The 20,956-nt window shown below is 42.8% G+C and overlaps 3 protein-coding genes across 4 annotated transcripts; 1 reads left to right on the top strand and 2 right to left on the bottom strand.

Moving 5' to 3' along the window:
* The first annotated feature begins 430 nt into the window (after positions 1-430).
* On the top strand, positions 431-4,814 carry ifi35 (interferon-induced protein 35). Its single transcript, XM_076996675.1, has 10 exons — positions 431-532; positions 1,024-1,055; positions 1,166-1,228; positions 1,309-1,467; positions 1,634-1,750; positions 2,078-2,222; positions 2,515-2,621; positions 3,057-3,243; positions 3,395-3,504; positions 3,757-4,814. Exons 2-10 carry the CDS (start codon positions 1,041-1,043, stop codon positions 3,955-3,957), a joined length of 1,104 nt encoding a protein of 367 aa, XP_076852790.1. The 5' UTR covers positions 431-532; positions 1,024-1,040; the 3' UTR covers positions 3,958-4,814.
* Positions 4,815-5,295: 481 nt separating this feature from the next.
* On the bottom strand, positions 5,296-13,221 carry bcat2 (branched chain amino-acid transaminase 2, mitochondrial). Its single transcript, XM_076996667.1, has 11 exons — positions 13,142-13,221; positions 12,027-12,101; positions 11,243-11,443; positions 10,933-11,043; positions 10,102-10,221; positions 9,809-9,972; positions 7,952-8,094; positions 7,762-7,847; positions 7,310-7,450; positions 7,020-7,094; positions 5,296-6,906 (listed from the first exon to the last, which is right to left on the bottom strand). The coding sequence occupies exons 1-11, from the start codon at positions 13,157-13,159 to the stop codon at positions 6,865-6,867; spliced, it is 1,176 nt and encodes a 391-aa protein (XP_076852782.1). The 5' UTR covers positions 13,160-13,221; the 3' UTR covers positions 5,296-6,864.
* A 1,561-nt stretch (positions 13,222-14,782) lies between these two features.
* Positions 14,783-20,677, bottom strand: hsd17b14 (hydroxysteroid (17-beta) dehydrogenase 14). Of its 2 annotated transcripts, none has more exons than XM_076996663.1 (9): positions 20,417-20,677; positions 20,297-20,335; positions 20,010-20,104; positions 19,368-19,434; positions 18,452-18,543; positions 16,648-16,752; positions 16,234-16,301; positions 15,919-16,015; positions 14,783-15,474 (listed from the first exon to the last, which is right to left on the bottom strand). In XM_076996663.1, exons 1-9 carry the CDS (start codon positions 20,502-20,504, stop codon positions 15,331-15,333), a joined length of 795 nt encoding a protein of 264 aa, XP_076852778.1. In that variant the 5' UTR covers positions 20,505-20,677; the 3' UTR covers positions 14,783-15,330. The 2 variants fall into 2 exon arrangements, with proteins under 2 accessions (XP_076852778.1, XP_076852770.1); XM_076996655.1 differs by having other exon boundaries at positions 20,010-20,107; positions 20,417-20,673.
* Between the last annotated feature and the right edge of the window lie 279 nt (positions 20,678-20,956).

Genomic DNA, 20,956 nt, shown 5'->3' with positions numbered 1-20,956 from the left:
TTCTTCCACCCATCATCAGTACACCTTTTACCTTTATCCCATGCCATGCCAACTTTATTCTGTGCCATGTCATTTGAGCTCTTAACTTTTGGATAAGGCGCTTTGGGACAAAACAAAAACGTGGCCTGCTTCATGAGCCCAAGAACCGGCTCCTTGTGAAAAGGGCTGCGAGTATTTGTGATAGGCTGTCTGTGCAATCTGTCCAAAAATATATATTTTAAAATAATAAACTATTACTAACAGCAACTGATACTGTATAATAGGCTTCTGTAATAGGCTTCTCATGAACTCTAATTAATAGAGTTAGAGATATCCATAATATTGTACACTTTCACCGCAAAGTTTTGAAATGAACTTCGTCGGGAAATGATTAGTCTTTGAACAGATTAATGTTTCTTTTCGGGAAAGAATTCCTTTCAACACCAACTAATAAGCCCACGTATACTAAATATATCTACGACTTCGTACCTGCGCAAAGGAACTGATAGCTAAAGAAACGAAAGCGAAACAAAACACAGCTCGCTCCGACACGGTAAGCTTTGGCATAATGCTCTCGCATTTTATATAGACTAAATACAGTAGATATTGTGATAATGTAATGAAACTGTAATAATAATATTGTAAGTGATAGGCTGGTAGCAGTTATGTAGCGATATATACGAAAAGACAAACGAAAACAAGCCATGTCACCATGAGCGTAAGGGTAGAACAGCAGCCTATGATCGTAAATAATTAAATCGGTTAATGCTTTAAATCGGTTTTGTCACGGTTTGCTGTGACATTTGTAATTATTTTGCTAAATCAAATAAATAAGTGTTTCGCTTATAGCCCGTGCTGTAATATGTTTAAAATTGCCATGAGATTGCTTTCTTTCATCTCCGCATACTTTGTTCTGGTTTGCTGTTCTGACAGGGTTAGGGTTAATGATACATTAATGTCGTTTTAAACCTGGATTGAAATTGAAAACGTTAAGACACACTAAATCTCCAACCCTAACCATTCCACAAATACATTCTTCAACAGGATATTTTTTATCAAAGATGTCTTCAGACGAGGTACAACCTTACGGAAACCTTTCGGGGTTTTTTGTTTGTTTGTTTTTTTAACTGTTTATAATGCTTATTGCCTCTTATCTCTGACATCTGTGTTGCCCCTGTCATTTCAGGACTTCTCTCTTGTATCTGAAGATGACCTACAGAAAGTTCTAAAGGAAACTAAAAGCTTCAAGGTGGGTGTTTTTCTTTAAGAGCAAGTCTTAAATGTACAGGACCACCTTTAAGCACAAGCTCACATAAAACATGCCTGCAGATTCAGCACGATGGCCTGCTGAAGGAAAATAAACTGCTCAGAGAGGCCAGGGACAATAACATCAAGTTTGCTGACCAGTTCCAGCAGCGATCTGTGCAGTTGAGGAAGAACCTGGATGAAGAACAGAAGAAGCACATTGAGGCTTTGAAGAAAGACCAGGTGAGAATGTGAACACTGTGAACATCATGTGAACACTGGAGCTGACCCGCATCTACACACATTGCTGAGCACAGGAGAGTGATGTCAAACTAAAAGGATGCTTCTACGTATGAGGTCATGTTCATGTTGTTTAGAACTTCTAATGACGTGCAACCTTTAATTGTAGGAAAAGCTGGAAAGTGTAAAAAAAGAGAAAAATAAACTGATGATGGAGCTCATAGAAATGGAACAGGAGCTGAGAAAAATAGAAGAAACCAACAACAGTTTGAAACAGCAAACTGAGGTTTGGAACACCGTGAATTCTGATAGACATTCAGGAAATAAGCCAATCTCTCTTCTCCAGTAAAGCCTGAGTCTGTATCAGCTGGAGTGAAAAATCACTAAATGATTTATAGTGACCCGTAAATGATGGACATTGTTAAGTGTGCGTTACAAGATGTCTACAAGTTTTAATAGTAGCTATATGAAATTAAAGATTAAAACAACACTGACGAAAGTCATTTAGACTTAAAGGAAACAGCAGCAATCTTTGCCTGTTCTGCCGTGATTTTGAAACAGCTCCACATTTGTAGCGTGTGAGCATGATTGTTCGGGATGCTCCCTCCTCTAGGTGTCCACAGCAGTGCCTGAGAAGAAAGTTGTGTTTAAAGGAGAGACGGGTGAAGGAGCGCAAACCCTGAGCTTTGATATGAAGCCCAGCATTACGTACCCAATGGAAGGAGGCACGGCCCTCATCACTTTTGAGGACAAAGAAGGTCTGAAATGTTTACGTGTGTTACGTGCAAAAATGCATTACAAATATACCCTTCATTTTTATTAGAGAGGTCCAGCTTGTACCTGCATATACATTGTGGTGGTAGTTGGGCTGGCATGAGCATGGGATTCTATATGTTAGCATCACTGCTAGACTGAGAGTGGTCCACTAACCAAGAACATAAAGCAGTCCAGTCCAGACATTGACAATTGAAAAACGTACAAGGTATAGCTAAAAAAGTTGCATATTATTTTGTGTAATATTATGATGTGTGTCCCTTGTTGACTCCTCAGTGGCTGAAAAGATCTTGAGCCTGAAGGAACACGTGGTGGAACTTGGGGACTGTACAATCAGAGTTCAGGCGGAGGCAGTGTCTTTCCTCGTGCCTGTCAGCGTGGAGGTGCAACTCTTTCTGTCTTATGGGTGGACAGGTTTTACATCTCTTATCCTAATTTACCCCCCAGAGAGATGCCCGGGTTCATTTTGACTTTGTTTTTACCAGTGTATTCTGTCGGCTGGCTTAAGTTAATTAGCAAATCCAGGTGGTTGGAATAGAGTCCTGGGGAATGATGTTGGGGGGAAAATGTTGTTGAACTTTCTGAGTGTTTGTTGCTTAAGTTAACTCTGTCCAATTCAGATGTGCACTGCATTTTACTCTCTCTGTCTCACTGAGATACATACTGTTTACCTGTCTGTCTCACCGAGATACATACTGTTTACCTGTCTGTCTCACTGAGATACATACTGTTTACCTGTCTGTCTCACTGAGATACATACTGTTTACCTGTCTGTCTCACTGAGATGTGTACTGTTTAACTTCATGTTTCCAACTCAGATGGACACTCAAGTTTGTCCACGCCGCATCCTGGTCTCCAATCTGCCGAGGACCGAGAGCGAGGAGCGCATCCTTGACAAGCTGGAGATTCATTTCTCCAAGTCGAGGAACGGGGGAGGGGAGGTCGAGGACATAGACATGCTACACGATTCTGGCAATGCGGTCATCACCTTCATGGACAACAGCAGTATGCTTAACGACCCGTCACAGCTGATCAGCACCTAGTTTTTGTTATAGAATACGTTTAGATATGGACTAAGATGTTTGTTAAGGATGGCTTTGATTCAGGATTACAGATGTTTTTGCGGGTACAGAATGCAACTTTTCTCTTTGCATAGTTTCCAAAGGCCTCACTGATAAACACTTTCATGATGTCGAGATGGAAAAGGGGAAGAAACACAAAGTGAAGGTAACACCATTCCTCAACGGCGAGATCACGTCTCTGCAGGTGAGAGAAAGCTCTAGAAATATCCAGTTACCTTAGAGAGTAGTGATCCCATTTATTGCAACCTGTATGATGCATCACGGATGCGTCACAGAACATCCACAAATCCAGACCTGTTCATTTGGGGGTCTATTGTGATATCCACAGATATACCCTTTCTAGATTTAAGAGGAGTGTTTAATTATGGACAAGTGACAGCAGGCAGACACTTACCAAATCTTATGTGACTGACTGTGTCCGCCGTTTTACCTTTAGACCCATAGAATAGTGTGTCAGAAGACAGTGGTGCTCACTGGAATTCCTCCAGTCATGGAGCAGGACAACCTGCAGGACCTGCTTGAGATTCACTTCCAGAAGACAGCCAATAGCGGCGGAGAAGTGGATGCAATCATCTACAACCCTGAGGGGAGGACCACGCTGGCTGTGTTCGAAGAGGATCTTCCCAAAGAGGAGTAGAACTATCCACAATGATCGAGGCCTTATTATAATTTTTAGGTGTCATAGCTGAACCTGTATTTAATTTGCCATCATGGGTGGCTTTCACACTCAGTTTAATTTGAATCAGAGTTCTGTCAGAGGCAAAACATGGTAATGGGAGTATTTTTTTTATTTTTTTTACTTAGTAGTACACCAAAGAGGTGGTCTGAATGCAGTTTGGAGTGTCCTATTGCTCTTCCGTACATTCTATGGCTAATTTTACTGTATTAGCAGTGCACAAATGAACTGGGTGCATTCAACAGACTCCTCTTGATGAACAATGGGTCTAAAAAACTGTTACTCGGATGATCATGAAGAGATCATGAGTAAGTAGATCAGGTGACGTTAAGAAAGGTTGGCCTCCTAGAGATTGGTATTGCCAGATTACATTTGAACCCGGTGTCAAATCTGGATGGCGTGTATTCTCCACGTTTGCTTGGTTCAAACTACTAACTCATTGTAAATCCTTGTAGTTGAAATCTGGTGTGCTAAACCACGAAAGGGTCAAAACTGAGGTGCCCAAGCGTTGAATGAGTGAAGTGTAAAGTCTGTTAGAAGTGTCAATGTAGTGATTTATCAAGTATGTTAATGGTAAAGGACGTGGAACGGGGGATGTATGTACTCAAACTAAATTTTCTGGATCAGTTTATAGTTGTTCATAGTTAAAAATGCAAATAAAAGACTATAAGGTTAAAATTATGAGAAAAGGTTTAGGACATTACAAAGAAACTTTTAAATGAAATATCAAGTTGCCAGAGCCTATGTAAAAATGTGTCAATGTACCCTTGTTCAAAATTTATATCTTCTCATTAATAAAAGTATTGCTGAACAAACTATAGTAATTTTTTTTGTTTTGAAAATACTGTGGTTTGAATGTAAACATCAAACTGATTAAAAGCATTATGTAAAGATCCAAACTTCATTCAGTAGTTGTAATGTAACAGTAGCAGTGTGATTGCTTTTGTTTTGACCAACAACACAACTTACTAAGAAATGTGGGGAATGCGTAAGCCAACCTGAGCAGGAAACACAGGTTCAGCTCCTCCCACACCCACTGTAAAAACACAAACACCTGCACACTGAGATTAATGGTTTAGGATGGGTTCTGTACTGGGGTTTAGTAAATGTTCAGTAGGGGTTCTGTATTGGGGTTTAGTAAAAGTTCTGTATATAACTCGAGTCAAGCCTGCTGTGCAGAATCTGATTGAACACTAAACTTTTGAGTGTCGTGATCCTCCAAGACTGACGCCCGACTCCCACCAGTCTACAACCAAGACAGATAAACACGCCCCACACACAACAAAACAACCTCATATATGCATATTCACACACAGCTTTATTGTAAAAACAACAACAGTGAGGTGAAATGTAACAGTCCTACGTGTAACAGAGCATGTAACACAGCAACAGGTAAAGCAGCAGCTCTGACGTAATGGGAAAGTAAAATCACTTCTACCAGGCACTTAGGGAGAAAGAGTAAGAGAAAGACTCGTCACCAAACCAGACAGACATGGACGTTTAAGAACAAATAAACAACAAAAAAAAAGAGATAACTGGGAGAGTGTTCAAATCTTAGTATACCTTAAAATATGCACAGACTTGTTGACATTGCAGAGAATACAACCTAGTGCACTACAGTTACAAATCGACCCGTCTACCTGGTGTGCTTTTCCTCAGTACTGGGACATACTGAAAGCCTTCAGTGGTTTATTTTGTTTAGCTACTGACGCTAACGCGACACTACTGCTAACGTGAGGCTGATGAAGCTGTGATGCAGTGGTGTGACACCATTCCTGCAGCAAAGTTCAGAGGTTACTCAGCTCTAACCCACACACACATGCAGTCCAGCACTGCTTAAAGGAGCATTCATAATATCGGATAACATCTGTCGCATGTGTTTAATTCAGTTATGCAATGCTGCATGCCTGCACGCGCGCGCGCGCGCACACGCACACGCACACACACACACACACACACACACACACACACACACACACACACACACACACACACACACACACACACACACACACACACACACACACACACACACACACACACACGTTTCTGACCCAGACATGTATGCATACTTTTCCATGTCACTTTGAATCAAATATAAATTTTTATGAATGCTTTTCTGACCACAAAAAGAAAAACAAGAATCTCATTAGGTCAACACCGACAGTATAGTTGTGTGAACGTTGCAACATTACTCCATTCAAGTAACTTACTTTTGGACAACTAACTTCAATATCTAATAACTGACAAAACAGTACAGTACCCTTCCTCATAGATTATCTACACAACCATAAAACCCCACTAGTTGATGAAAGTGGCTCTGAAGCTAGAAGCTGCTACTAACTAGATTCTCCTGTCAGAAGACCCACAGCAGCTGGTACTAGTCAGCAAAACCAATTAGCTCCATTTATATCCACCCTGAAAGAAGAAAAGAGTGTCTGAATGGAGACACAGATATGTGCACCTATTTTCACTGACAGCAACCACTCGCGCTACATACTGTGCTGTGAAGAATTAAATGAATACCTTTGTCATAAAAATACATACATTATATATAATGGATAAATATACATATGTTGCATGGGATTTCTTTTTTTAAGCTGCTTTGTGTACCGGTTTTTGTGATGATTTCTAACAAACTGTTCAGTAAAACCACTATTTGAAAATATGTAAGACTATAGACCTATAAAAACATTCCTATATGCCACATAAGTCCAATCTAATCTAAGATCACCCGTAAAGCACCACCCGTGGCACCTGCCCGTCTAGAGGAGTGAGGAGTGTGATGGAGGGCCAGAGCAGGTGGTCTGTTTCCAAAGATCCTTGAAAGTGCCTGGGGAAGACTGGATTGACAGTGAAACAGACCAATCAGATGATGACAGGTGCCCAGTCTCTCTCTGTGCGGCCGTACTGTGAGCAGGAGAGCAGTGAGAAGGGAAGAGAAAGGATCTCTTTAAAATCTCTGAATATTCATTTTCCAAACTACGGGTTAGGGTTAGGGTTAGTGAACAGACCTCCCTTACCTGCATATCGGTGAGCTCCTTGTGAAACCTTGTGGCGAGTTCTGGCCCATTCTGCATAGTAGGAATTTGATAAGTCTGCCAAAACACAAACAGAGGTGTTATGCAAGGATAAAACTCCCTGGTCTCTGGTGAGACGCAGGTTGTCTGCAAGTGGGCTGATGTTACTGGAAAACTGAGCGCACTGTAGATTCCTTACAATACATGATTAATGTCTCTGTGTCAGGTGTGGGTGGGAGTGCTGTGAGGAGGAGGAGGGGCGGGAGAGGGGGAGGAGGAGGGCTGTGAGTCACCTGGCCCTGGTACAGCAGGCTGCCGACGGGACACACCACGCAGGCCGTACCCGACCCAAACACCTCCAGCACCCTGCCGGCTTTCAGGGAGTCCAGCAGCTCTTTCATGACAACTGTCCGCTCAGTCACCTTAAACTCACCCTGATACACACACACACACACACACACACACACACACACACACACACACACACACACACACACACACACACACACACACACACAGCTTAACCAACCCTGAAAGCACAATTTAAATACCAGCAGTTTACATTCCTTTAAGCAGTACAATACAATATTATATTGACTTTTTATTAACTGGCTGAGTGTAAAGCACATCATCAGATCTAAACCAAAGTTACACTTTCACTTCCATCTGCCAGTTTCCCTTTTCTGTTGCTCTTCCCTCTTCCCACACTACCCCCGACACACACACACACACACACCTCTCTTACCCATTCTCTGGCCAGGTCCAGCAGAGATTGCCTTGTGACTCCAGGAAGAATGATGCCATCTAGAGGAGGAGTCACCAGCTCCCGCTCTAAACACGGATACACATATGCACACACATTTAGATACAACACACATACAGACACCTTAAGATGGATTCATATTTGGCAGAATACACACATGCACACAGTTCACCTCCTTTCTCATTGGTCCAGTAGATGAAGAGGTTCATGGTTCCAACCTCCGTGATTTCCTCATTGTCTCCATACAGCCACAAGACCTGCTGACAGCCCTGCTTTATAGCTTCAGTCTGCACTGCAATAGTAGGACCGTAGTTTCTGAAAGACAAGACACACTCAAATTTACATAATTTTCCTATTAGAAATTATGAAGAAAATTAACCCTTCATTCTTGGTAATGCAAGTCCAGATTTACTAAAGCCTTACACCAAGGAGATGCACTCGTCAGGAGAAGGAAGGAAGTGGGAGAGTCAGCAACCGAGAGTGTGTGTGTGTGTGTGTGTGTGAGAGAGAGTGAGGGAGTGTGTAAAAGTGTGTGTTGAAGTAAAGCTGCAGTTTGGACACGCAAACAAAGTTGCTCATCTGTGTTGTGTTTACATGATAAATTGAGAATGAATTGTGTGTGTTTATCTGCAGATGTGGAGCAAATCATACCAAGATTCAGATCAAGGAGGCCGTCACATTGTCTGAATTTTACCAGTGACTAATGTCACTAACTTCATTAAAGTCACGTATTAACAAATTAATGCTAAGCACTTTTGTATGAGTGTAACCAAGGGACATCAGTAGACACTGAGGTGTGTTTAAGCACACCAGAGTGCAGCTCAGTGGAAGGTCAGTCTGCCCCGCCCACTATTGACATGTGGGTGGAGTCAAACGAGGTAGGACACTGTGTTTTCCCTGCTGCACATGGCTCAGCTCATTCAAGTTCTAATAATTAGCCAAAAAGGTTAACACAGGCCTCATTACTATAAACAGGTGCAGTACGAGTAGTTAAACAGCAGAACAGGAGCCAGTGTCTTAAGTTTTTTTTTTAAGTTTTAAAACACTCAAGAGGAGAAACAAGGAAGTGGAAATCAAGGACATCGAACTGAAAAGAACATTCCACTCAAACGCTGACACGACTTTAAGAAATTTAGGAGGTCAAGGATCAACATTATACAAATGAAACTGTTCCAATTCCCAGAAGTTTTGGCCTCTGTGTCAGTTTGGTGCTCATCTAGAGCTGTGTGATACGGACAGGGACATCCTACTGCAGTCTGCCTGTCTCTCCACACTGTGGTGGGCACTTTCACTTCCTAGCACATCTGGGTTTGGTCAGAATGCTAAAAGCACTCTAGAGAGAGATTTGTCTAAAGACTCATTTGCATTCTGGAGGCTCCTGCTACATCAGGGCAACACGGTGGCTTGGTGGTTAGCACGTTTGCCTCTCAGCACTGGGGTCTTGGGTTCTAGTCCCTATCTGAGTGGAGTTTCCATGTTCTCCCTGTGTTTGCGTGGGTTTCCTCCGGGATCTCCGGTTTCCTCCCACAGTCCAAAAACATGGAGGTTAGGTAAATTGGCAGTCAACAAAAAATTCTCCCTGAGTGTGTGTCTGTGTCTCTATGTTCAATAAAAAGTAGTGTCTGTGTGCGTGCGTGCGTGTGTGTGCTTGTATGCCCAGTGGTGGATGGTGCTTTGCCACTAGGGTCTGTCCTCTCTCCCCTTCCTGCACCCCATGCAGTCCCCCAGGGGGCTGTGGCTTCCGGTAGAGAGTACGCTGTGCGCAATTGGCTGCCGCTTCTCGCCGGTGTGTGTGTGATTGTCTGTGACTTGTACCTGTGTTAAATTGTAAAGCGCCTTGGGAATCTGGAAAGGCGCTATATAAATAGAACATTCATTCATTCATTCATCAGTGTTGCATCAATACAGTGATTCATTGTGAAACCAGAGAGCCAGCTATGCAAATCTTTAAGCAGATGAGGCACAGAGGAGTCCGTTTTTACCCTTTGTGTGTGTGTGTGTGTGTGTGTGTGTGGATACAGATACTCACCCCCCCATCTTGTAGGCTCCGACACCACCCCTGCAGGCCCGGACGAAGCGCGGGTCTGCCAACAGGGCCACGGGGTTGAAGGCCCCCGTAGCAAAATAGGGGCCCACGGGCCCCACGATGACAAACAGCAGGGCGTGGTCTGAGCGGGACACGCCCAGAGAGGGCTGGCACAACAAGAGAGGAGGCGTTAACAACCATATCCACGCTCTCTCAGGGAGAAATGGCTCTGCACTGTTTAGACAGCTACAAGCAAGCGTGGAGTCAGAGCTAAGTGGAAACAACACAAAGCTCACCTCGACTCCGATGAAGGTGGGCCTGATATACAAGCTGGCGGTGGAGGAGTATGGGACCCACTCCTGGTCCACTTCTATCAGCTTCTCAATACACTTCAGCAGCTCCTTCTGGTCAAACAACTAAAACCAAAACAAAGAGGAGGTGGCAGGACATTACATCACAGGGCCACCGATACCGTCTCCCCTTCCAGACCCATAAATACAGCAACTACCCGTTTTTAGCCAATAAACTTGTTTTTAATTTCAACAAAGTTACAGCTACATGTAATTATGTTAAAACTTAAAAACATTTTCTATTTGCTCAGGAACGGGCGCATGAAAGGAAGGCCGTTTTTCAGCGGCGTGACACGACTGTGCTCCTGCTCCTGGGTTATTGGACATGACCTGACCTTATGCCAGAAGGGTCAGGGTTCACATACTCATAACTGTATGGGTCATCATGGGTCTCGCCTTGGAGTGGCTGTGTTGGGCTACAGTTAGCAAGTGTCTCCACGCTGGTGACCACTTGTGACGTTACAGACCCGTTCGCCGAGTTCCGAATGATTCACGTCGGCTGTATGATGTAAACGCTGTGATTTATACAAACACCTACAGATGTGCAGACCCCTGTAGTGCGAAGGTCATTACTGTTCTGTTGGTGAACAGATTCCATCACCACCTGTTTAATCACTCATGTCTCAGCTGAGCAGCGTATGACATTGTGATCATCACTTTGACAGCTGTGCAGCTCTGGTAGAACATAAGAAATGAGTGCAGGTGGATGATGACACCCACCCTTCCCTTCACTCAGGCCTGGCAATCCACCTCCGTGTGTGTGTGTGTGTGACTCACTGGAAGGCAGCACCTCTCAGAGCTGCGATACATGCGCTCCATGTTAAGCGTGGGCCTGAAGAGCCGGATGCGATTGTCCACTCCACGGAACGCCTTCATCCCCTCGAAGAGCTGGACGACACCAAGGGACACGGAGGGGGGGGGGGGGTAGAGAGGAGAAGAGAAGGAATGAGAGGGAAAGAGCACACAGACAACATCTTTCACGGCCCTCCTGATTTTGTGCCGTTCTGCGGTTTTGCAGAACCCATCGTGCAGTCGGCGACGTTCACAGCGATCTCTTACAGTAATTATAAGACTGGACGCAGCTCACCTCTACAGAGTAGTGGAGCGCAGAGGTGGCGGGGTGAAGAGACAGGTTTTGGAAAGGCTTGATCTGGGGCCTCTCCCAGCCTCCGTTCTTAGACCAGTAGATGGTCAACATGTGGTCGGAGAACTGCTTCCCAAACACCAAGGTGGAGGGGTCCGGTTTGGGCTTCAGGACGGAGCTCTTCTCCACGCTGACATCTGCAGCCTGAGAGAAAGATGGAGGAGAGGAGAGAAGCAGGAGTGATGGTGGACAGAGAGGGAGGGAGGAAAGCGGATATGCGGAAAGGCACGGAGGTTTTTATTCATGATCACTGATTGCACATGCACTTTATAAAACAAATTCTGGATTCACTCATGCCAGCTGAGATTTTTTACTAAAACAATTAAACAAAATTAAGCTGTGAGGTGGAAGCTGGGGTGCTGCTGGCCCAGACAGATAAAGAACAGGTTGGAAGAACAAAAGCACAGAGAGGGAGGGAGGGAGAGAGAGGTCAGACCCCACAAGATCACAAAAGCCATTACTACACACTCCAGGTCAATGCAGATTGCTTTGCTCTCCAAATAAACACCGCTTGCAGCAAAAATCTCAAGGAGTGCAATATTTTCCGACTGGTTAACAGACATTCAGTCAGCTTGCGAAACCTGGCTGCGCCGGTCCCGCGCCTGCTCTGAAAAGAATTGCGCGAGCACGGTCACGCGCTAGCACGAGCGGACTGTTGCCACAGCTGACACATACAACACCGCCGCGCGCTCCAGTTCTCGTGCCGTCCTGCTGGTTTGGCGACTACCTTGAAGGACGAGCTGGAGAAGCGCCACGTTCCCAGCGACACGGGGAGAGGTTGAAGGAAACGTCCACATATTGCCTTCAGAAAAGAGAGATCGAGTGTAGTTGTTAAAATGAAAACACATTAGGACACGGCGAACCCGCACACAAGTTCATGTTCATGAAACTCATACACGATGGACTCCGAAGTTTTTTGTTTGTTTGTTTGTTTTTTACTGGCGACATGACAAGGGCGCTCGAGACATTTGTTCTTTTCACACCCTTTGTACTTGCAACATACACTGCTGTACAGCACCTGAAACCCACACGTGCACTTCAAACGTACAGCTGTCTCTTGACGTCCTGTGCACGTGTCTAATAAACCTGAAACGTCCTTGTCCAAGTGTGTGCACGCGCGCGCGGGTGCGTCGTAGCAACACTACAGGTCGCGAGCGTGAGTTAATAGCAAAATAATGGCAAATTAATACTAGATGCATCTGCTCATTTGCAAGTTACGCAGCTATCAAAATAACAGTCATCCGCTATACAACTGATAATTAATACATATTTTGCCAGTGAATACAAAATATAGGACATATAGGACGCTCGTGTAGTAACTTAAACGCGTCTTCGCCGACCGCTTGGCACTTAAAGTGACCACGTTGCATCTAGCGAGCTACGTAAAAGGAAAAGGCTCCGTCACGCTGCCTGGCAAAGCAACGCGATCCATTTATTGCAGGCGTTTTTATCCCAGCTAGCGTAAAATAATTTAGATCGTGATCTATGTGTAATCTGACGCTAGTGTACGATAATTTTGAGCACTGGTTAGAGCGAACGTGCGTTTAAGGAAAGAAATTAATAAAACATAAAAAGGGGCTATACACAGGTTCAGCTTTCAACCACAAAATCTGATTTAAAACAAATGTAATTGATTGATAGTACAGAGGTAATTTAAAGGACGATGAAGTTATTTTGTTGCATATGCGCGACAATATTATTTGATCGGAGCAGCGCATCGAGGTTTAAGCATCGCTGAATTAAACAGTTATCTAAAGATGCAGGCATATTTAAACAGACCTATTAATTATTGACAGAGTTTTCTATCCTTAGTGTAAGAGATACAATGCTCATTGAACTCACCGTCCTTAGCGCTGCCATCGCCGCTGAGTTATGAATGGAAAAGTCGTCCGTGTGGAAGCAAATTCTCTAAATGGTTGTTTCTAAGCGTTCCGGATTGGTCGCGTGTGGTCGTGTCGATGTTTACCTTCAATTTGTATATTCATAGTCAGACATGTCCGTTACCTTATGCTATTTACACGCTGTGTTCATGTCAAGTCCATTACAATGTTATATAAACATTGTCATATATAAATCAATTATCTAACATGTCCCGCAATCAAGTACATATAAAAAACAACATGAATTGTTTTTTTTTTTTTTTTTTGGAAAAACCAAAGTAGAAAAAAATTTGCTCAGAAATGCATAATATTGTGATATAGCATTCATACATTAATGTCTAATTTACAATATCTTATTTGAGGCTGTGGCTTATCCTCTCATAAATAGCAGTAAGTGTAGTAAGTGATTCGTATGTACCAGAATGGATCAAATAATTAAATCATTTTAATAAGTGGGTTCAGCAAGGTCGGTCGTGCCAACAATACTGCCTTGATTGGACAAAATAAGGGGCTTTGAACTGTCCTCTTATGTTGATTGGACAGTAGAAGTTTGCGTTGTATTTTTGTTCTTGAATCCATGTCGCGCTAGGGTTATGCAGATTTGACGCAACTCAAGCTATTTAACGCACAACATTGTCACAAAATCAAAAAAGAGAAAGAAATAAATAAAAAAACTAAGGCAAAATAAAGAAATATAAATAATTGTTCCCACAAACCTTTAGGTACAAAATACAAAACAACAGTCTCCATCAGAAACATATTGACCAGCTGGCAATTAAAATCATAAGAAGTAGTTTTACAACCCAGGGAATACACCAACGCTGCATGTGTATTTCGGAGCACTATAATTCAGAAACTGCTACTGTCAAACAAGATACTCTGGAGTTTGGCTTTTCGTCCTTTTTAGCTGCACTTTGCTTCCAGACCAAGACGTGATGTGCAGCAGGCAAGCTAGCACATACCTGCTCCTTCCACGTGGGCTTTCCGAGGACGGTTACATTGCAGCTAGAGTGCAGTTGCTTGCTTCCTTTCAGACACTAACCCGTAATCAGTAAGAACAACCCAGAATGTTAACTGATATGCTGTCGTGGAAAGAGACCTTGTGACTTACACGTCTGCCTCTCTAGACGTCTGAAATCAAAAAGCGATCTCAAGTATTCATTTATATTAAAATTTAGGGCATTTAACAGACGCTCTTATCCAAATTGCTCACTGTGGTACCCTAGCCCTTTACCAGTGGAGCAGTTGGAGATAAGTGTCTTGATAAAGGGAACTTCAGTTATGGCCTGGGCCCTGGGTATTCTGTCTTACTAAACATTTGAAGATGTGAATGAATTAATCTTAAATTTATTTTGCCCCTTTCAAGATACCCAAGGTCGTTTTACAATTAACACAGATACATGTGATTAAATTTATACTGAGGTGATTTTATCCTAGAGGAATTACATGTTTAGGCTACAATATTGAGACAGTAAAGATTAATTCAAATCAGGAATCTTGTATCAGCAGCATGTGAATGTATTCAAGCTGCATTAGATTTGTTCTGTTGAAGAATATAATTTGGTCACGTGACTGAGAAATAAACAGACAAGGTGCTGGCATGTCATGCCACTGTGCTCATTTAATTTCCAAACATAAATGCCCTGTGTGTAGGTCAGCTTCAATTATGAAACAATCCAGCTTCAATTATGAAACAGTCCAAATATAAAATAATAACATGATCTATTCTGCTAAAGTAGTCTGTTAAAATGCTCCAAAACAAGAGTGTGGCTATTCCTACAGAACATAACACTCCTGCTCATCTTCCAAAATTAGTATTGAGCAACTCTATTCTGACATGATCTATTACTCAGAACACTTTGCGTAAAGACAGAAATGTGTAAAATATTGTATTAATCAAAAAATATTATTGAAACATTCCTTAGTTTATCATTAGCAAAATACACAATGAATATAGTGAATGTAAACAGCAGCTAAAATCTCTTCATGTAAAATCTCTTTATCGGTTTCTGATTATAACATAATAACATATAAAATACAATATAAAAACCCCCCAAAAGAAAGTTCCTCAGTAACCCTTGAGTAAAACCCAGAAACCAATAAACCACCATCTTCAACACGCTGGTTGCAGTGCATTGTGGGTCAGGACGTTTAAGGCACCTGGCTCTTGAAACTATAGTTCAGTTCCGCCCCTCCGCTCAGAAACAAGTCTATGCCTGTGCAGAAGGTGGCGTCGGCGGCCAGGAAGAGAGCAGCCAGCCCGCTCTCCTTCTCGGTCCCCATGCGGCCCAGCAGCTGTTGGATAGGACAGGGAGACATGTTGAAGCTTCTCAATCATGCCGCCATTGAGTACAACAGCTCAGCGATTTATCTGCTGCTCAACAGGTTATAAACAGGTAACATGTTATTGATTAAGACCTCCATGAACTGTCATGTCTACACTTTCACCTGAGGGAAACCATAAATGGTGAAGAGAAGGGTTATTCCCCAAACAAAACGAAAACACTGTGTCCAACAGACCTTGGCATGCATGTCAGAAGTTGGTTTTAGCATCTTTCAGAAAAATACTTTAAAAGAACCAGAGAATATTCTTGAGACTTCCCATAGCCCCAACCTAGCATTTCCGATTGTTAATGGGAGGCTGGAGGGGGTGTGGGGTAAAAGAACAGTGGGGATGAATGCTTGTCAGACAGCAGATGTTCAGATATACTCTCAGATATTGCTCATTTGTCTCGCTACCTGGGCGTTCTCTCCATCTCTGATGGCTGCAGCAGCGTCAGCTGATTGGCCGGCTAACTCCTCCCACAGAGGTGTCATCACGTTGCCAGGGGATATACTGGAAGATGGATAAGACGAACATGAAGATGGATCAGTTCCTCATAAGAAAACTTGCTGAAGAACTGTAGAATTTAAAGCTTAAACTTTTTAACTTTTTCTTTAAAAAAGAGGGGATTCCATAAGTTTATTATTTCAGAACCAGCAAGATGGGTGTGATAACTACTAACACATGTACAATATGTAACGGCAGGCCTATTACTGAGAAACAAAACTTACCAGTTCACCCTTACATGGTAGCGGCTTTCATCAACAGCCATCGCTTTAGTCATGGAGGTAATTGCCCCCTAGTGGACAAAAAGCAGAATGACGTCTTTTGCGTGCAATTTCTTACACATTGGTTCTCAGCATTACTCCTATATACCCCATCATCCTATATACCCCATCATAGCAAATGACACCTGGCTCCAGTAAAATAAATAAATAAATGTAATATTTGAGCATGAAACTGGATTTAGTTGGACTCAAATGATTCACTGCAATTACAATCCTGTTTGCCATCTCCACTATCAGCTAATATTGGATTTCTATTGTTCTTTTGGAACCATAAAAGCTGCACTAATTGGTGCCCAAATGAGCCAAATGCCACCCAGATGTGTGCAGGTCCAAGGTCTGCAGCCCCCACACTCTCACCTTAGTGGCCACGTAAGGGGCCGCATGCTTCTGTCCAATGGAGGCCACCAGGCTGGAGACGTTTATGATGTTGCCTTGAGTTTTTCGCAGGTAAGGAAGAGCATACTGAACAGAAAGAAGAAAGAGAAGCCAGTTGAGATATTCTCCAGGTGTAATGGAGACCACCACTCAAGTGGTGAATGTGTTCTATCTGCCGTGAGCTGCCCCTTTTGGCATGCAGGTCAGAGCACACTTCACCAGGTCAAACTCAGATTTCAGACCTGACACAGCCACTGAGCCACTGTCTTCTACCTGTGCTACTTTTTTTTTTTTTTTTTGGGGGGGGGGGGGGGTCAGAGGTGAGATGGAAGTATCAGGCCATCGAGAGTGCGCCTAGTGTGAGGTCAGGGTGAGGTCTGACTCCCTAGTGAGAGATGTTGGAGTGACCCTGGATGAAGGGTGTTGGTGTGACCTTGGATGAGGGGTGTTGGTGTGACCTTGGATGAGGGGTGTTGGTGTGACTCTAGATGAGGGGTGTTGGTGTGACCCTGGATCAATGGTGTTGGTGTGACCCTGGACGGTCGTGGCATGGAGGTCAGAGGTGGAGGTTGGTGTGACCCTGGATGGTCACACCAGTGCTGGAGGTACCGGAGGCATGTGCAAGTAATGTGTGCACGGGCTGCATGATGCACTGCATTACTTTACAAACAATTACTTCACACTGTATTACCACTATACAAACAATTACTGCACACTGTATTACCACCAGACAAACAATTACTGCACACTGTATTACCACTATACAAACAATTACTGCACACTGTATTACCACTATACAAACAATTACTTCACACTGTATTACCACTATACAAACAATTACTGCACACTGTATTACCACTATACAATTACTTCACACTGTATTACCACTATACAAACAATTACTGCACACTGTATTACCACTATACAAACAATTACTGCACACTGTATTACCACCAGACAAACAATTACTGCACACTGCATTACCACTATACAAACAATTACTACACACTGCATTACTACCAGACAAACGATTACTGCACACTGCATTATCACTATACAAACAATTACTGCACACTGCATTACCACTATACAATTACTACACACTGCATTACCACCAGACAAACGATTACTGCACACTGCATTACCACTATACAAACAATTACTGCGCACTGCATTACCACTATACAATTACTGCACACTGCATTATCACTATACAAACAATTACTGCACACTGCATTACCACCAGACAAACAATTACTGCACACTGCATTACCACCAGACAAACAATTACTGCACACTGTATTTACCACTATACATAAAATTACTTCACACTGCATTACCACTATACAATTACTGCGCACTGCATTACCACCAGACAAACAATTATAGCCACACTGCCATCACTTCTATGTCTAGAAATGGATGGAAGAATGGATGACCATTTAGACACATTTCAACCTGATGTTGGACACTGCTGAAAGGTACCCCACTGAATGTGCCTGTTCTATTATAATTAGTGATTTTAAAGTCAATACTGACAAACATCTTGGTTTTCTGGGGTTTTTTTGGCCTGTCACAGCATGTGATAAGTACCTCCCACACCTAAGGTCATACACTGGAGTGCTGCCAATAATCTACTTAATAAATTCTAAAATTGTGAAAATGATCGATAAATAAACAAAACAATAAAAATGTAAAACAAATTTGCAAAATGAGCTGGGAAGGAGAAAAAGCAGGAGGACAAACTCTGCAAGACAGACAGGACCGACAGGATAGGGGCTTTCACCTTTGATGCAAGAAAGTAGCTAATCAAGTTTAGATTGAGCAAGTCTTTAAATTCCTCTGCACTGGTCTCATCTGTGGTTTTATGAGGAGGATCTGTGAAAAAGAAGACAGACTTTCCTGGGTTTGTTCTCACTGGCATCAATACCGTGACATTAATACTGTGACATCAATACCGTGACATTCATGGACGTGGTAGTGGGGGGAAAAGTGGACCTGACTACCCAGGGCCCGAGTAGAGAGAGGGGCCCATTTTGCTCATGTGCCTCATTTACTGGCATTTATAGAGGCCCACTGACATTGAGAGTGTACAAGGCTCAGAATTAGCTGCTACATCCCTGGTGACATTAGTACTGTGACATAGATACCGTGACATAAATACTGTGACGTCAATACCATGACATTAGTACTGTGACATAGATACCGTGACATAAATACTGTGACATCACTACCGTGACATTAGTACTGTGACATAGATACCGTGACATTAGTAATGTGACATCAATAAAGTAACATTAGTACTGTGACATCAATACCGTAACATTAACACTGTGACAGACACTGTGACATTAGTACTATGACATCAATACCGTAACATTAGTAATGTTACATCAATACCATGAGATTAGTACTGTGACATCAATACCATGACATTAGTAATGTGACATCAATACCGTGACATTAGTAATGTGACATAAATAAAGTAACATTAGTAATGTGACATCAATACCAGAAATTTAGTACTGTGACATCAATGCTGTGACATTAGTACTGTGACAGTACTGTGACAGTTCTAGAATTTTGTGCGATTTCTGGGAATGACAGCAAGCTTTAACACAACTGAACTATGACCCAAAAACCTAAAAGTTAGTTTCAATATTGGCCTATCAAATCATGGAAACAAAGATGAGGCTACTTACGCCATCCAGCATTATTGACCATACAGTCAATTTGTCCAAAGTGTTCGACGGTCACTGTGATCAGTCTCTAAGGAATGAAAACAGAAACGTGTGTTCAGGTTAACAATGTTGTTAGAATTTCCTACAAGGATAATCTCTTTCTGAACATAAGACCTGATGCAAGCCTGATATATGTTATCATTCTGTCCTCATTCCAACCCAGCAAGCCTAGCCCAGATTTCCTGTTCATGTCTAGACTGTTTTATTGCCTACTCTGCAAAATGTATTCTACATCTGTTCTTGAACATCATGTATGACCTCCTGTCAACCCGTAATACACCATGTGACCATATCTTCGCACACACTTCCCTTTTTACCATGATACTGCATATTGTAACCATATATATATATTGGCACCCCTGTTTTAATAAACTGTGCTTGTTTCTTGGTACGATCAACATTGACTCTGTGTCTTTTCTACTGATCATTAAAGTTACCCGGGGCCCGAAGGACGAGGAACCAGAGCATTGAGAAGTAGCGGTGGGATCTGAGGGCTAACTTCACCGTGTTCCCCGAAGTCACAGCACAGGGAGTAAAGAGAACCCTTACAAGAGTCTAGTGAACAGTGGCCCTATAGCCAATGAGTGTGTGGGGAAAACAGACCTTGATGTCATCTTCTTTGGAGATATCACAAAGCACAAACAGACATGAGCCTGGCACTGCAGCATTGAGCTTGGCCTCCAAAGCTTTGCCTTCTTCTTCTTATGAGGGGAAGATAGAACAGATAAAATAAACACACACATGCATATGAAGACATACTCAACTGCCATAATGGCATCATTCTCATTATTAATCCACAATAGCCTACTGAAACAATCCAATAAACAAGAAAGCCCAAAAAATAATCAAATAAAAAACTAAAAACGAAATAAATAAAAAAAAACACTTACGTTCTTTGCCGCAGAAAACAACTTTGGCACCGTTTTCCACTGGAAAGACGAACAGTAACAGAACTTGAGTAACACTTTCCAGTATTTTTCTCTCTTTTCAACGAAACACGCGCAACCTACCGAATGCTTTGACGATGCCTCTCCCAATCCCCCTCGAGCCCCCGGTTACAATGGCAACTTTGTTGCTATAGCGTTGTGCACTAGCCATGCTTGCTTGCCACGCCGACGAGACCAATTCACCGATCAGCGCCTTGCACAAATCAATAGAGTTGTCCAACGAAAGCGAATGCTGTCACGTGACCCTCCTTCCGCACACGAGCTGTGATGTGTGTTGTCGCGTGCCTGTCACGGGGAGCAGTAACGCGCCGCTGGGTTCTAATTTTGTGGAAGTTGCATAAAATCGGGCCCCGGTCACGTGATCTGTTCACAATCCCACCTGTGCGTTGTGGTACTTGTAGTGTAAAATGATTCATCTTGTTTATTTATATATCTTTTTCAGCGCCAGAGGCATGGGCTACCCAATAACGCAAGGACCGAGAATAATGCATACATTGCGCTGTTAGAATCGACGAGAGGTGTTAATATAATACTCTAAATACGTCGAATAGTAGGCCCACATATTTCTCTACATAGTGTACACACAATTTACTAGCAAGTCGT

This window comes from Brachyhypopomus gauderio, chromosome 2 (assembly GCF_052324685.1).
Source record: "Brachyhypopomus gauderio isolate BG-103 chromosome 2, BGAUD_0.2, whole genome shotgun sequence".
Taxonomy (NCBI): Eukaryota; Metazoa; Chordata; class Actinopteri; order Gymnotiformes; family Hypopomidae; genus Brachyhypopomus; species Brachyhypopomus gauderio.
This window is presented reverse-complemented; position numbering and strand designations above follow the sequence as displayed.